Consider the following 18,408-nt stretch of genomic DNA (forward strand, 5'->3'; position numbering starts at 1 on the left):
TGATGACAGTCACACAAAGTGCTCAATAAAATGCCCCATTAAAAAGCTAAAAAGATCTTGGGCGTTAAACGCATTGTTTTTGTCTCAAAAACTTGAATCTTTATATTGGGACCCTTGAGGTTAGAATCTTGGATTTGCCACTGCTCGTGTAAATGTGGTTCAGAGCATCCATAGAATGGATCCCACATATGCCACATCAACAATTTAACATGGAATCATACAATCAAATGGATAGAAGGCATAAACTTAAATGATTTCAAACCCTAAAGTGCATGAATGAATTTTGAAACTCTGTCAACCATTTTGAAAATCACCTAAAATGCAAAAAGTGTAAATTTAGTTAATAACTGTTTTTATGTGCCTATTACTAAAATAAGTTTACAGTTGGAATTGTGGGAGGATATTCTTAATGGGGGATTTCAATAATATAGTAGACATAACTGAGAAGAAAGGAGGTTGCCAAGCTACAACTTCAATAGAGGAAACCTTTTATCTATAAATGCTTCTGGCGTCCCTTTTACTTGGTGCAACAACCAAGTTGATAACAACATAATTTATGAGAGACTTGATAGGACTATAGCTAATACATATTGGTTAAATGAGAACCCAAACTATAACCTGCATAATTACCCAATTTATGGGTATGACCATGGACCTATTCTCTTAACCTACAACTTGAAAAATTGTTATAAGAATAATTATCCCTTTAGATTTGAAGCTATGTGGCTTCTTCATCCTGATTTTAAGGATTTTGTTAAGAATGCCTGGCAATGCAATGGAGTGTTTGGTCCTATTGACACTTTTAGGGCATGTGCTGGGACTTTCAAATATATGGTTAAAGGTTGGAATAAAACAACTTTTGGTAATTTAAAGGAGCGTAAGAAAAAAATCCTTAGGGACCTTGCTAAGGTACAAGAAACCATCATGAAAAACCAAAATGTTGATTCAGAGATTGATTTAGAAATAAAGCTTAGTGAGGAACTTAATTCAATTCTAAGACAAGAAGAAGTCATGTGGGCACATAAAGTTAAAGTTAATTGGCTGCAATTAGGTGATAAGAAAACAAGATATTTCCAAATCGTGGCAAGTGTTCGAAAAAAGAGAAATGAAATTATAATGATTAAGGATAGTTGTGGGTTTTGGTGGAATGAGGGTGAAGGTCTAGAACAGGTTTTTGTGCAGGACTTTAAACTGCGGTTTTCTTGTGATAGTCTCCCTGCTCTCGTGGATATTTCTTCTATTGCAGATATTATTAATCCTTGTATTGACAACCATCACAATGAACTTTTACTCAAGCATGTTGAAGATATAGAAATATGGGATGCAGTTAAAAGAATTGGTGCACTGAAAGCACCAGGTCTGGATGGAATTGGTGCTAGTTTTTATCATGAATGCTGGGATACAATTAAAGATTCGGTGAGTGCTATGGTTAAGGACTTCTTTGAAAAGAGTACTAGCTTGAGACTTATTAATCATACCAACATTGCCCTCATCCCAAAAGTGGAAAATCCTGAGGTGGTAAGTAATTATAGACCAATTAGTCTATGCAATGTGAGCTATAAAATAATCACGAAAATCATCATTAAAAGGTTAAAGCCACTTCTAAACCATTGCATATCTGGAAACCAAGGGGCCTTTACTCTGGGACATTCTATTTATGATAATATTTTGATTGCGCATGAAATGTTTTCTAGTTTTAAAGGTAAAAAGGAAGGACTGGAGCAATGGGAATAAAGTTGGATTTAGAAAAAGCGTATGATTATCTTAATTCGAAGTATATCAGGTATGTGCTTCTTAGATTTGGTTTTACGGAAAGATGGGTGAGCTTAATTATGGAATGCATTACTTCAACTTCCTTCTCGATTTTGATTAATGGTTCTACTCATGGTTACTTTTACCCTAAGAAGGGAATTAGGCAAAGGGATCATTTATCACCTTATATTTTCATTCTTTGCATGGAACCATTGATTAGACACTTAACAAAATGGTCACTACCCCTATATCATATGTTGGAATTATGTCCTCTCCTGGTGGATTTAGAATATCAAATCTAGTTTTTGCAGACGATTGTTTGTTATTTGCTAAGGCAAACACAAAAGGTGCTAGGAATGTACTTCATGCTCTTAATATGTTTGCCAAAGCTTCAGGTCAAAAAGTAAATTTCCACAAATACTCACTTTATTTTTTTAGAAAATACTAATGCTCAAACTAGAAATGCTATTGTGAATGTTTTACATATTCAACATAAAACTACCATCGGCATATATCTGGGCATTCTTAATATTGTGTTTTGGAAAGATCTTGTGAATAATTAATCAAAAGAGTTAAGCAAAAGCTTGCCGGGTGGAAGGCTAATACTCTCTCTAAGGCAGGAAGACTAACCCTCATTAAGTCTAACTTATCTGGTATACTGAACTATATCATGTCTTACTTTAAATGTCATACTCGAGTAACTAGTAACTTAAACAATGAGTATATGGACTTCTTTTCGGGGAGAGATAGGAAGTTAAAACCTATGGCTTGGAAAAAAGTGTGTACTTCTAAGGATCAAGGGGGTTGGGCGTAAGAAGAGTGGATCATTTCAATAATGCATGTTTGGCTAAGTTAGGATGAAAAGTTTTAAAGGATGAAAACAATTGGTAGGTGCAAATTGTTAAAAGAAAGTACTTAAAGAAGGATGATTTTTTTTAGTTGCAAAGTCAAGCAGAACCACTCCTTAGCCTAGAAAGGGATTTTGAATAGTAGACATGTTATTCACAGGGGAATTAGATAGGTTGTGGGTAATAGTGAGGATATCCTTTTTTGGACCCATCATTGGGTTTTTCCTTATCCATTGTTCTAGCTAATTCCTAAAAATCAATGACAAAATATAAATTGGGACACTAAAGTAAGTGAGTTTATTCATAATAAAAGTTGGGATAGAGTTCGTCTCTCCCAAGTGTTGAACCTAGATGTTGTGAGGAAAATTTGTATGGTGCCCATTTCCCTTCAAAATAAAAGTGACAATTTCATATGGGAACACTCCTCTACTGATGAGTTCTCAATCAAGTCAGCGACTTGGATTCAGAGTAATAATAATCAAGAAGTTAAAAGGCAGAAGCTCCTTATGAAGATATGGAAGTTAATGATACCTCCAAAGGTAAAAAATTTTGCATGGCTTTTTACTCATGAAAAACTTCATACTAGGATGAGGCTGGGTAAATTTATTCAAAATATTGACAAATTATGCCCTATGTGTGGCAATGAGGATGAGACTCAAAATCTCATTTTTCTTAATTGCAAGCATGCTAAAGAAATGTGGAACCTCTCTCCAGTAAGTCCTTGGAAGAATAATTTGACTTAGTTTAATATTATGTTAGATTGAATGGAAATAATTGACAATGTTGAATGCAATGATTTGAGTGATCTTAGTAAAGGTATTTTGAATTGTTGGCAAATGTGGAATGATAGAAATAATAAAGTTTTTGGAAGTATGTTTCCTAATCCGGCTAGGAGTATCTCCATTGCCGCAAGTGTAGGCTTATCTTTTTTAAGGTTAATTGTAAGAAGATCTCTAGGGGTGATCCTTGCCACCAACATCCCATTTGTTGGCGTCCTCCTCCCCATGGCTATGTGAAATTAAATTTTGATGGGTCGGTTAGTTTAGATCGTTCTGCAGCTGCTTTTGTTCTTAGAAATGAGGAGGGCAACCTGCTGGTGTTGGTGCATTGAACCTTGATGGTGCCACCATTTTGGTTGCGAAGGCCGTTGCTTTAAAGGAAGGGCTTTTTTTCACTAGGCGCAAAGGTGTGAAGAAGCTAATGATGGAAAGGGATTCTAAGCTTGTCATTTAGGTGGTGCAAGATGTTTGCATGCCCCCTTGACATCTTAAACCTATCATAGAGGACATCAAATGGTTGGCTTCTAAATTTCAGCATATCAACTGGAAGCATATTTATAGGGAGGCTAATTTCGTGGCGGACACATTAGCTCATGTGGGCCTCATTGTTGCCAACCCACATTTTTGGGATTTTTGTCTTCCGATTTCGGCTATAGAGGCTTTTAATTTTGATTGCATGGGAAACGGTTGTATTAGAGATTTTAAGCTTTAATAAATTTCTTCTTCATAAAAAAAAAAAAAAAAACAATTTTTAAACATATTGCTGCATATAAGAACTCAATTTATAAATGAAATTAATGGTTGTTTCCCCAAAATACTAATTAATGTGATAGGACACTACAGTAATTTTGTTTTTATACAAGAGGATCATAGAAGAGGAGGAAAACAAACTCGAGACATGAGGTGTAAGAGCAAAACTAAACCAATTTTGTTAAATACTCTTTTGCGGTAATGTTTTACTTGTTAGTCGTGGTGACTAGAGAGACTAAATTTATAAATAAAATTTACAAACTAAATAATGTGTCACCAATAAAAATGAGCACGTTCATTAACGCTTAAGTAATAACCCAATCATCAACTTTCAAGTCATTTAGTTTACAAAATTTTGTCTACAAATTTAGTTCTCCTAGCATTACTTATTTACAAAAGAGTAATACTAGGTAGACTAAATTTGCAAACTAAATAATGTGTTATCAATAAAAAATAAACATATTAATCAACACTTAAGCAATAATCTAATTATCAACTTACATAGCATTATGAAAAGCTATGTCACCTACTCTTTTAGTCTTCCTAGCATTATCCTTTAAAAATAACTAGCTCACCTACTCTTTTTATTTCACGTTTACCAATTATGGAAAGCTATAACAATTTTTTATTTTCTTTGTTTTTCTTCTTCAGCTTGTTTTCATGCATGGTAAACACGTACGCTGCAGAATTTTGAGGAAACTGCCCAGCTAGCTAGCTAACATCATTTGCTTACTTTCATTACAGAAAACCCTAAAGCAGTTTTGAACTCTTTCTAATTCTCTCTCTCTCTCTCTCTCTCTCTGTCTCTCTCTCTGAAATCATCTACTCACAGCCCCACCTATCAATGAATCAAGTGGGGTTTTCACTTCTGGTTGAGTGAAGTGAGAAATAAAAAAAGGTAGACTGAATTATGGTATTATCTATATATTACCACCTTGGGTCTCCTCTCTAATTACTCATTTAGTGGGAGAGACAGAAATTCTTGTCGGCAAATTAGAGCTTATACTAACACTGACTGCTTACCAACTATGTTCTCTCTCTCTCTCTCTCTCTCTCTCTCTTATGTTTAAGCTTTTCACCAATCACACCAGTATGTTAGTGTTATGCCTCTCACTCCACTCATGAATTCTTCTGGTGTAAAAGGGAAAAGGGAAATATAATTTAATGATTGGTGTAGGAAGACAATCTCTTTACAAGAATTTTTCTCTGTTCCAAATGCTCCACTCTCTCTCTCTCTCTATCTATATATATATATATATATATATCAATTTTTTGTTTTCCTATATTTACGCCTACAACTTTTTATTTCAGTTGCAACTTTCAACTTGTTTTGTGCTTCGTATCATTAACTGTGAAGATTTTGGAAGATTTCTAGCTGATGCCGTAATTATGAAGGGTGAGCATAACACCCGGGAGAATGATTACCGCAGTGGACTTGATGAGATTTATATAATAGGCTAAAAGGTTTTTTTAGTCAAAATGGTCCATGAAATTTGTATAACTCATCATTTTGGTTCATGAGATTTGAAATCATTAAAAGTGGTCTCTGAGTTTGTCCACCATCAATCATTTTGATCATTCTATGAAAATTATATATAAATAATGACTAAAATAAAAAAATACCCTTAATTTAATAAATAATGAACCAAATAATTTGACAAAATTTGAGCGTATTTTTGTAATTTGAACCTTATTTAATGGAGCTTTTTCATGGAAGGATCAAAATGATTGATGGTGGACAAACTTGGGGACTACTTCTATTGATTTCAAATCTCAGGGATCAAAGGAAGGAGTTATGCAAATCTCAGGGACAATTTTGGCCAAAAAGCCTATATAATATGACGTGTTATAATATGTGCAGACGAGAAAATTGATAGATCTGATTTTTATTTTTTTATTTTTTAATATCGTTTCTACGAAATGATGAGTTGATATTAATTTATATTTTTACACTAATCTTAGTTATGTTGCGGCTTATTTAGTCTGACAATGGAAGGAGGTTCCCTCAATGTAGTGCCTTTATAGTATAATAAGGGAGGGAAGAATCCTTCTCCTCCAAGGAATATAATCCTAATAGAGAAGAATCACTAGTATCAATTCTAATCAAGGATTTACACAATCATAATCTTAATGATAAGCTTTCCCATGGAGCAGGTTTGATATCTGATTTCTTGAGTAAAACCTAAACTTCGGGTTAATGGATGTCCATGTGAAGATTTGAGGATATAGGGCATCGTTGTTTGTCCAGGGTGTCCTAAACGATAATGCCAAAGTGTAATTTCATGCACAGTCCTTGAGGTAGGGACATAGTGGCTCTCTATAGGGTGTATGGTTGTAGAATACAGACCACTCGGGATACGCTCCATCTACTCTAGAATACACTTCTGGCCTTATTTATAGGAAGTGATGCACATAAATTCAACTCCATTTTCTACATGGGTTTCAACATGGTAATTATTGTCTCGAATCTCTTTAATGCTCAACAAAGTGCTTTCGGAATGTGGAGAATAAAGTGCATCTTGAATCGTCAAAATAGTGCCATTGGACAACATTATACAAGTCTTATTGTATCATTCGATCAGGTTGGATGGATCTGAAAGGATTGTCAGAGGTACATTCTTAGGTACAAAGTTAGTGAAATAGATGCATTCATGCAAAACGTGTGTGGTTGCACTATCTAGCAGACAAGTAACTTTACCACTAGTTATACCTAGAAAGTAAAATTAATTTGAATCGGTCACATGCATAAAAATTCTAAAAACATATATCCATTCAAAATAATTTAAGCATTCAAGTATGGTGATTTATAAACTTAATATCCAAAATTAAAATAAATCACCAATAAATAATCCAAACATAAAGGAAAATTGTTCAAACTTAAACCAAAAAACAAAGAGGGGTTCGGCCCCAAGGATTAAAATTCAACTAAAAAAATGGTTCATGTCTAAGATTCTAATTTTCCATAGGGGTTACAGCCTCTTAAAAATCAGAAACCTCCATCTTGGTATTCTCTGGTTCATCCACTTGCATACAATTTGATTCAAACTTCTTACGACGATAATGATATTCAGGTACAACCTTCGGGGGAGCACGGCAAACATGGGACCAATGGTCCTTTGAACCACAACGATATCACATATTTGCATCCATGGTGTCAAGTGCTTTACCCTTATTCTTGAAGTTCAAGGCCTTGGGAACGAGATCAGAATGCTTCTGGGCTCGGTTTCCTCCCTTAGATGGGCCTTAGCTATGTTAACCTTGGCGGGGTGCTTTTGGCCACCCCTACCATGCCTAGAATGGCGTTTTGGGCGTTGATTCTCGCTATGGTGTGCTTCAGGCACAACGATTGCCCTAGTAGGTCGAGCTTGATGATTCTTCATTAATAGCTAATTTTGCTTTTCAACAAGAAGTAAAACAGAGATCAAATATGAAAAATTAGTGAACTTTTGAGCCCTATATTGTTGGTGTAGGACAATATTGGTCACATAAAAGGTCGAATAGGTCTTCTCTAGGAAATCCTCGTTGGTTAAGTCCTCGTTACAGAACTTGAGAAGTGATCATATTTGACAAATTTCATAATTATATTCATTCATAGATTTGAAGTCTTAGAAGTGTAGATGCTGCCAGTCGTGTCTTGCTTTAGGTAAGAAGATGTCCTTTTGGTGATTGAAATGATCGACCAAAGCAACCCAAAGTGCTTGTGGATCTTCCTCAATAAGGTACTCAGTTTGTAGTGCATCATGAATATTTCTTCAGATGAAGATCATGGCAGTGGCTTTCTTAGCTTCACCGACATGTTATCAGTCTTAACTTCAATAGCTGGACCCAAATTCTTTGCGGTGAGGTGGAGCTTCACATCTTGGACCCACTTGACGTAGTTTCTTTTGGAGACCTCTAAAGCGGTAAAGTCGAGTTTGTTCAAATTCGACATGTCCCTATCACAAAATAAATGGATGAGAATGTGGTTAGTGTAATGGAGAAATTCAATCCGTTCACATAGGAGTAGAACGTTCAGGTTCTAATAGACATTTATTTGTTTAAATTTACATGAAAAAGATTCAGGTTTTCATGGGTGATTTTTTAAGAAAAACTTCGAGTTTTCAAATAATGCATGTCTCGAAAAACTTTGAGGTCCGAAAGAATTATGAACTTTAGCTTCATAGGTTCCTGCAAGAAAACACAAATATATACATAGAAAGATGCAAAAAAAAAAAAAAAAAAAAAGGGTCTTCGAGGCTTATGATTATAATTCAATTAATTATTTGGACTTTGGGGCAAAATTAAAGGTTGGGCGAAAAATTATAAATCCAAAGGGCCTAAAAAAATAAGCGATTAAAACTCGGGGCCGAAAAATCTGGACCATAGCCCACATGTGGGCTGAGTAATTTTGTCTCGTGAGCCCCAGGCCCAAAACTGGGCAAGTCAGGAGGTGGGCTGAGGCATAGAAGCCAGCAAGCCTACTGGCCTTTGTAGGAAGCAAGCCCAAACTGGGGCAGACGGTAGTAGGCTTATAAGGGGTTGATCTTGTGCTTCGCAGTGCATGTACACCGAGTCATTAGCTACTGGCTGGGATCAGGTGCGGTATGGTACAAGTAACACCGAGAGCCTAACCGAGGTTGGGTTGTGCTGTAGTGTGAGAAAAGGGAACACCTAAAACCTAACTGAGCTAGTGTTATGGGTGGAGAAGAGAGATGTTGTGGGTTGCAGAACGCAAGCCTAAAACCAATAATTGGTTTTAGTTGTGGGCCGAGAAGAACCAAACCCTAACTAGCTTCGGTTTAAATAAAAAACACCTCAGTCGTATGCTGGGTGCGATCGTTAGGAAAGGAGATCGGTGTCGCTGCGTCAAGCAGTCGTGTTTTGGGTCAAAAATCTCAAGGGTGAGTTCGTGGTTCTTCGGTGACCACGATGGTGAACAGAGAAGGTTAATCTTAACGTTCAAGAACCAAAACCCTACAAAATTCAAATCAGACTTCGAACGAATCTCGTTCCAAACTCTGTTGGAGATCTCTTATGGTCTTCGGTTACTGTGACCAAAGGCTCGGGTCGTTGACTGTAAGGTGTGGACCTTCTGAATCCGTGGCTGGTTTCTCGTTGCTCAGTTTGGGGAGCTCGCACGCTGGGTTCCCAACGAAACCTTAATATAATTTTTTTTTTCGATTTCTAGATTATAACCATGAATATTTAACAAATAAATTAATGCATGAATAGATATTTGACATAATTCATGGCAATATCAATTCGCATAATTCAACAATTATGAATATAATGCATATACAATTTATGTAGAATCTAAAATTTGTAAAACTTAAAGTTAGGTCATGCATTATGGTGAATGTTCATGCTATCCGAGCTGCAAAAATATCGAGATAAAAAATCGTTGTTTTGGAAGAACCTGATTGCGAGATGATATTGATGAAATGGTTTGATGCAAAAAATTCCACGTCAGATTCCTTAGTGCAGTAAGAGCATGCTGATAACGTGTTGTGGCTTATTTAATCTAACAAGGGAAAGAGAGATGAGAGACATTTATTTGTAGGGTGTGTGTTATTCCCTCCACGCAATGCCTAGAAGGAAAAATCCTTCTCCTCACAATTCTAATAGGGAAGAATAACTAATATCAAATCTAATTTAAGATTTACTTAATCACACTCTGATGTAATATCTATAACAAGTTATAATTTATTGGTTATTTTGAGAGAATTTTTATACTTTACTTTATATTTCAATTGTAGGACACGTGAATCTACTTTGTGCAAAAAACCATGAAACGAAGGAATTTTAGAGTAATTTCAATTGAAGTGGATTCGTGAGCCTTTCAAAATAATTATGTCAAAATTTCAAAATTTAATTACAAGTCGTTTGTTCGTGGAAATTAAAAGAAGGTTGACTACGCAAAGCTGCCACTTACGTTTTGCGACGTCTTGGACTTGTACTCAGTAAAAATGGTAATTTTTGAGGAAAGTTTCTTATGCAAAATTTAGTGGATGTTTTTATCTTTCCAGCGCCACCTCGTATGCTTGATTTGGTACAGATTTTACTGGGAAATATGGGGAATCTTTGGCTTACCAAATTCTCCAAGTTAGAATAGGATTGTGTTTCTTAGTTTATTATTTTAAGTGGATTTCCGTATTTGTTGGGAGACCTATTTTAGGTAGGATTCAGATTTCTTGGTGTATTTATATGTTGATTTTGGAGCCTTAAAGGGCAAGAACGTTTTTGACGTTGGAGATATCAGCTTATGAGCTTGTGACGACTTTTTACAAGGATGTTTTCTATCTTTTATTCTTAATAATATTTTGCTTTTCATTTATGAATATGCATAATTAATTCTCTTTTACTAGGGATAGGTTACGACCCTTAACATGAATATGTAGTTTCTTATCAATTTACTTATGATGTTATGCATGCTTTAAATTATTAATCACCACGTTATATATATCTTGATGCTTGATCACCTTAGGATGTTTAAATAAGTAATTTGATGCAATTTTTGTTGAAATATCATCCTGAAACTGAGTAGGGCTTCTTGTGATTGATAATTTTAAGTTCACCTAAGGCGAATATCAAGCTCAAAAGGGTTGCTTGATTTTTCAAAAGATTTTCACAAAACTTAATGAGTCTTGCATGTTCATATTTGATATGAATATCATTTGCATGTTTGATATGAATATCATGAGTAGGATATGCATTATCTAACCTTCAAAGTTTGCATGTGTTAACTCATAAGTAATGGGTAGAACTATATAGGATTGTTAATAGTGATGACTAAACCCTAGTGTGTTTTATATTTGATTTTCAAAAGGTTTGTTTTACTTGCTGTTGATTTTAATTATTGCTAATTTAATTATTTTTATTATTTGTTTATTTATTATAATTCACAATTTCAAGCTTTTCTAAATCTTGTGTTGAATAGTTATTAAGGATTAGTTTTAAATGTAAGTTGTTCATATTAATTCTTGTGGAGAACAACCTTACTTGAGCTATCTATACTATAATTATCTTGTTCTCGTAGGTATCGTTTGGTATGCAGACGGGACGGGACAGGACGGAACGGAACGGAGCGGGAGCAAAGATGCCCTCGGATGGAAACAAGGAGGAAGAAGAAGGAGACGAAGAGGTTATAATTTTGTGTTCCACGGATGTGGAACGAGTCGTTCCAGGGGGTGAGGTGGAATGAAAATTCACCCAAAACTCGTCTCATGAAACAGCTCGTTCCACCCATTTTAGGCGCACCAAATGTGGGATGGAACGCTTTGTCCCACTCTGTTCCGTCCGGTCCCACATACCAAACGGTACCTCACAATCTTAAGTGTTTTTTTTATCCTATTTTTGCATGTTGTAAAAATTCTATCATGAAACCTCGATGATATGATGGAGATTTATTCACGGCTTAAAAAAAGACAATTGTGGGGTACATAAAACCTGATTTCGACTACAATCATCAATTATAAGAGCGTCGTGAATAAAATCAAAGAGCATCTCAAAACCATTTCAACAAACCCACACAAAGATAAAGCAAAATTAAACGAGCTAACATATGTATTGCCACACCATTTGCCTCACTGACTTGTGTATATAAAAGATTATTACCTGGATAATTAACTTCGCAGAATAACCCGAACACCATCAATGGTACGCCCTACAAAAGAACTATCTCCACCCGGACGCCTTATTACTAAATAGATATGCAATAACATGAATGTTTGAGTACTTTATATCACGGTTATGTAACTGTCACACTTAAAAATTATTATTCTATGTATGTCCATCTAACTAGTTAATTAACCTTAATTTGTTTGTACTTCTGCAGTCCAATCCATGCAGTGGCCGATTTAGGATTTGAACCGTGGGGGTTCCAATGTTAAAGGTCCAAGTTTTTAAGATACAAATATAGTATGAAGCACGCAAACAAATTTCAGTTATTCACAGAGATATTTCATCAAAACTTGGTGGGCTTGTTGCCGTCAGCTAAACCATGTTGTGCATATGTCAACAAATATCGACATTTGCTGAAAAAATTTGATGAGTGCTAAATCATTTGTCGAGTGTTGTCGATGCAACCTGTCAAAGTCTCCTGAGATATGTCTAGCAGACGTTACATAAAACACTTGGTGAGCACAAAAAAGATCCGTGCCAAACATTTAAAGGGATTCCAAAAGACATGCACATGCTTGTTTCTCGACTTCCGGATGATCCTAAGATCACCTTGATCACAATGTACGGCCTTGCATGGAGCCATGCCAGCACTGGCCGCTAGGGTTAATTTGCAAGGTTGTGGTTCTTGTCGACTAATTAATCCTGTGCTGTTCTTACCAAAAACAATTGTATTGCTGCACCAAATCATAAACCATAACTACATCAAAAGAATTCAATCCCAACTACATATAATTATTCTAACTTTATTGATTATTTTTTGTCTGCTTAATTGGTTAACTACCCACCCTGATTCCGTAACGAGTAGATACTTTCGCAGGTGGCATCGAATTATCAAAGATTGTAAGCTTAACAGAAACAGCTTAACAAAAACAATTAATTGATTCTGTATGTTCAAGTTTTATACTCTTAACCAAATTATAATTATATAGAAAGGGTCCAGGTTAAGGTACTTTAAAAACTTGAAAATTGTACTTAGAGCTAAGTACATTTTACACTTTGAAAAGGTTTAGAGTGAAATTCAAAATGAACCATCACGTTTCAATTTTTTCATATTGCACCTCCACGTTTTGATATTCGATCAATTTTCACCTTTTGTTAAGGATGTAGAAATGCGGGACTCACCCCAAAGTATAATCCGAAGAAAATTGATGTTCTATTATAAAACTAATTAATGGGTAATATGGAAAATAGCCCAACTACTTACAAACCCATGTAAAGTCCTCCCCATCAATGTCAGAATAATTCTCAACATGTCTTCTCATGTGTGAGGAATTCCCAATCCTAACACGTGAACAACACAAATGGTGTGAAGTGAAGCGTATGTGACTGTTGGGTTTCACACGTGGGACAACATGCTTTGAAATTATAAAGAAAGTTGAGGTTTCATCATAAAACCAATTAACAATATAGAAAGTAGCCTAACTTAGTTATAAGCCCATACTCTCATCAATATACGATTAATTCTTAACATCATTAGTGTGTCTTCTGTGGCACGATTAGTGAGTTCGGAGACGGTATAATCAATCTAACAAAAGATATAATTAGATAACTGCTAAAAATTTGACGTGCAATGTGAAAAGAAAAAAAAAAAAAAAAGAAAAGAAACTCACGGTCAATTTTAAAACTAACCTCAAATCTCGATGGTATAGAATATAATTTGCCCTCGTGCTTATTGGAGCAATGAGCACCATGGTACTATGGTTAGCAGTATGCATGCCATGCCAGCCAGTATGGTTCACGAACCACCAACTTTTACCACAGATCAGGTCAGCTCCTCGATCAGGACGCTTCAGTTTTGCACAAACAACCCACATGATACGCTATGATCTAATTTGTTCACTGTTAGTTCACATGGTAATTAGTATTTTTATGATGCTCACATGTTAAATAACTAGTTCCTAGAAGGTCCGAGAGCTGCAGGAGAAAATTTGATGACCCTAATTATATATAGTTATATACACTTTTTCTAGCACGTGGTCCTTGTAATATGCTCTGCTATTTTGTTTTCTTGGCCAGACTGCTGGATGGGTATTCAACTGGAATGATTGTGATTCATGGATCGATTTGAATTGTTCCCCTCTCACTCGCCCTACAAATGACGCTGGTAGCTAGCTAGATTCTCGAGCACTATGAAAACTTAGTTGGAAGTTAGGAACTGGTAAAGGCACTGGTTATTACGTGATGAGAAATACGAATACGTTAGTGCATGTTTATGCAAATTATCATTGATCTACACATTTCACAGTTGTTCTCAAGTTTAACAAATGTTACCTAATATATTTGTTTCCCTCCTATTTTCTAATGATATAATACAAGTTATATTAAATAATTCAGTTTTGTCTATCACCTTATCTACGCTATATAATTAGTCACTTTAAATGTAATAGAATCAAACATGAATATTGACTGCCTTATCCTCCCCTGCCATGGCATGCAGAATAGATGAACTTGCTCTAACATAAGTATTTCACCCACGCGTATGGGAATTTTCTATGAGTAAGCTTTGTTAATTCCAAACGTTGAACTCTAATGTATTCGACTTAATTAGTTCATTAGTTGCACATAATATTTTTTGTTCTCCCACTGCAACACGTCATTTGTATTTTCATTAGAGAAAATTAAACTAAGTCGCTTCGTCCTCACGGTACATAAGGGTTTCAAGTCTAAGGTTTTGTGGACGGCGGCTGCTACGATTAGGTGTGTGGCGGCGGTTCGTTCTCGGTTTAGTGACAGGATGGAGCAGTTTCTTCGGCTCTTCAACTCGGGATTGCAATTGTTGGAGTCCGAGAATCTAGAGGTGGTGATCAGTGATACGGCGACGGAGAGGCTTATGGTTTCGAAATTTTTCTTGGTTGGTAAGGTTCTCACCCACAAATATTTGAGGCCGAACATTGTTATGGGGGTTATTAAGGATCTCTGGCGTCCTAAGGCGAGTGTGGAGGCCACAACAATTGGGGATAATTGCATTCTCTTTAGTTTCAATTCTGAGGAGGAAGTACACCTTGTTCTAAAGGGCAGTCTGTGGTTCTTTGGGAAATCTTTGTTGTTACTGGCCAAAGTGAATAAGCTACTGGTTCCTGTTGATATCCCATTACGGGAGCAATGCTTTTGGGTCCGTATTCATGGGCTCCCTCCAGCGTTATATGTCGAGAGAGATGGGGGATGTTATTGGAGCAGCCTTGGGTATGCGTGAAGGTTGATTGTGACAATGTTTTTTGTTTTGGCGAATACATGCGCATCAGGGTTGCCATTGATGTGTTCAAACCTCTCCGTTAAGGTGTGCAGTTAAGGTTGCCTTCATCGGAGGGTGGGGATCTTATTGGAGTTTTGGTGCACTATGAACGCCTCCCGATGTACTGTTTCCTTTGTGGGATGCTTGATCATAACTTATAATTAAATAAGGAAAAAAAAAAAAAAGTGGAGAAAACAAACCTTGTTTCGGCAATGGAAAGTAACTTTAGTTTGCAATGTTCATTAAACATGGACAATTTCATGCTATGGTTCATAATAAAAATTTTTATGGACCAAGCATCACTAGCAATAGTTGAAATCTAATTGCAGTCATCATAGGAAACTTCTATTTGTTTCGGAGTACATATACTCTTCAAAGCAAGACTAAGAGTGTGAACAACACAGGGTGTCCAAAAGATATGGGGATAGTGGGCCTCAATAAGTAACCCAGCAGCTTTACAAACAGGGGCATTATCAGTGATCGCTTGAACAACATTTTCATGACCAATTTCTTTAATAGCTTCTGTAAGAAAGTTGGCAATACAATGCTTGTCTTTGTATTCACCTTCACAATTAATTGCTCTCAAGAACATTGGCCCACTTTCACAAGTTGCCATAATATTAATAAGTGGTCTCCTTTGAGCATCTGTCCACCCATCACTGCAAACACTTACACCTTTAGTGCTCCATGTGCGCTTGATTGGTTGGAGGCACCGCTCAATGTGACTTTTCTCTTGTTGCAGAAGAGTAGTTCTCAGTGCGTTGTAACCTGGTGTAACATACCCTGGAAGTGTAGAAGCACGAACATACGAGTTCTGATAGTGCGGATTTCTTGCAAGGTTAAATGATAAGCCACCTGTATAAAACATCCTTGCAACTTCGGCATCACATTGATCTCGAGCCTCCTTGTTAAAAGCTTTACTGAGAGGCCCACTTGTTCCCTTTCTCTTCTTTGGACCAAGATTTGCTTCAGGTAGATCATAACATAATGAACCAGTATTGGGCAACGAAACATGTTTAGGAGCAGAACTCTTTAACTTGTATTGACACTCTCGAACTAACTTATTCATTTCCGCAAGAGTTTCATCAGTAACCTTGTTGCAAGGCGCGATCCCATTTCCAGGCATTTTTAACAAATGAAACTTGACCCTAGAGTAGGATCCTTTATAAGTTTTTTGACAATAATTGCACTCAAATTTAGTATTTCCTCCTCCTCTATTTCCCACTTTTTCGAGCTTTTTGACATACTTCCACAGCGGAGCATTATAATTTTCAACAATCTCATCCAGATTAGCATTATCATTCACATGATTATCAGGGTGATTCATTTTCCTAAATTAACAAACATATAAACAATAAAAGTCAATTCATCGTATAATCGTATAGACAAAGACTAATACATGAAAAATTTATATTAACTTAAGAAATAAAAAATGCATCATGAAAGCATATACATAAAATATTATAATCTAAATATCTAAAACACTGTATTCCCAATTTACATAACAGATTAAGCTAAATATCATGAAAGCACAATAATATCTAGAACAATGTATTAATATCTAAATATCATGAAAGGCTATTCCAATAGAAAAATGTTGGCGTAAGGCTGGAATCCAATAATAATATTATAATATTATATACAAAAAGCAAAAGGCCCTTTTCCAATCTACACTCATTGAATCAGTCAAAGCAAAAGCCTTTTAGCTTCGAAATTAAAAACAGGAAAGCAAGCTTTCCTTTCAGCTGTAGAGATGGGTTCTGCTTCTGGGAATCAGATTGAGCTTCAAAATTAACATAGTGAAAACGAAGTTGAAAGCTCTTACCAGCAGTTGCAGACGAAGACTATAGAGACGACGAAGAAGTTGGACGGAGACGACGAAGCAGTTGGACGGAGACGACGGAGCAGTTGTAGACGACAAGTCTAATTTCTGAATTCTGAGGTTCGAGTGAAGAAAAATAGGTAAATCATTATTTTATACCCAAAATCGTTTTGGGTTTGAGCCAAACAATCGTTTCAGTTTAGCTAATTGGAATCAATCACGATTCTGTGCGGATTTCTTGATTTATTTTTTATTTTTTTTCTTCTGATTATCCTCTGATTTAGTTGGATTATCCTCTGATTTAGTTGGAAACGTATCCGAAAAGTGTGATACGCGTATCTCGACAGTATGATACTCGTATCTCATCAATAAACAACGTATCTCTTCATTCCGATACGTATCGGGCTCGTATCCACATGTATCCTATGCGTATCCGTATCCCTGCGTGTCAGATACGGGATACGCTAGCTGTTACCCGTGTCCATGCATCATTGATCATAAGTGTAGTCAATGCCATCTTTTTAAAGGTGGAGTGGTGGATGATACCTGTGTACCGTATGGAAAATGGCTATAGGCAGGTTATCCCACGTTGGGATCGGCGCATGGTAAACCTGGGGGATCGAGTGATAATAGAGAATGGAGGATAGAGGCGCCGAGGTTTTCCCTGGGGTTGGGTCACGATGCTAGCACTGAAGTGGTTGAGGAGACTGGTGATCATTCAGAACAGGCAGTGGTTAGTGGGGAGGCGAGTATGGGGTTGGGTAATGACATAGCAGGGGGTGGTGAAGGGTTGGGTCAGGACAGTGGGGGTGGGATACAACCTATGGAGTCGAGCACACCATTGTTACTGGGAAGTTTAGTCCCCATCAACAGCAACCTACATTTTAGCTTGGAAAGGATGGAGCCAGTGGGGGGATTAAGGAGGTCGAAGAGGGTGAGTGGTAGAGTGCGACATAATAGGCAGGGGAATAGCGGAGCTAACCTGGGTATGCTTGTTGGTTCAAAGTTAGATGGTTCCTTGTAATGGGCTTGAAACGTAGGAGAGAGGTAGACTCCACTACTAGAATTATGGAGTCGGTACCTGTGAAGAAAGTTTGTTTTAGTCCATCGGTGGGTGGTGTCGGCGAGCACACTTTTTGTTCGCAATGAATGCTTTGTGTTGGAATTGCCGATGATTGGGGGATTCTCGTGCAGCTCAAGCCCTGTTGGGGCTCACCCAACATCATCGTCCCCTAGTTGTTTTCTTACGTAAGACAAAATGTAGTGAGAATGTGATTTTACAGAAGCAACTAAGTTTGAGTTTTGACAAATCCTTTGCAGTATTGAGTAACGGGGGGTCCCGGGGGGGAGGGGGGTGTTGGCAATACTACGGATAGACGAGGTCGAGATTGTGATTTTATCTTCTTTGGTGAACCATATAGATGTGGAATGTCGGTTAGAAGGGTGGGAGCATAAGTGGAGGTTAACGGGTTTCTATGGAAATCCGATGATGGCGAATAGGCATTTATCATGGTCTCTACTTGCTAATTTAGGTCAATGTAGCTCTTTGCCATGGATTTGTATGAG

General features: G+C 36.7%; 1 protein-coding gene across 1 annotated transcript; it reads right to left on the reverse strand.

Annotated features, from left to right (window-relative positions):
• Positions 1 to 15,339: 15,339 nt before the first annotated feature.
• On the reverse strand, positions 15,340 to 16,347 carry LOC137721952 (uncharacterized). The gene has a single exon (XM_068460967.1). It carries the CDS (start codon positions 16,345 to 16,347, stop codon positions 15,340 to 15,342), a length of 1,008 nt encoding a protein of 335 aa, XP_068317068.1.
• Positions 16,348 to 18,408: the final 2,061 nt, after the last annotated feature.

This window comes from Pyrus communis, chromosome 17 (genome assembly GCF_963583255.1).
Source record: "Pyrus communis chromosome 17, drPyrComm1.1, whole genome shotgun sequence".
Lineage (NCBI taxonomy): Eukaryota > Viridiplantae > Streptophyta > Magnoliopsida > Rosales > Rosaceae > Pyrus > Pyrus communis.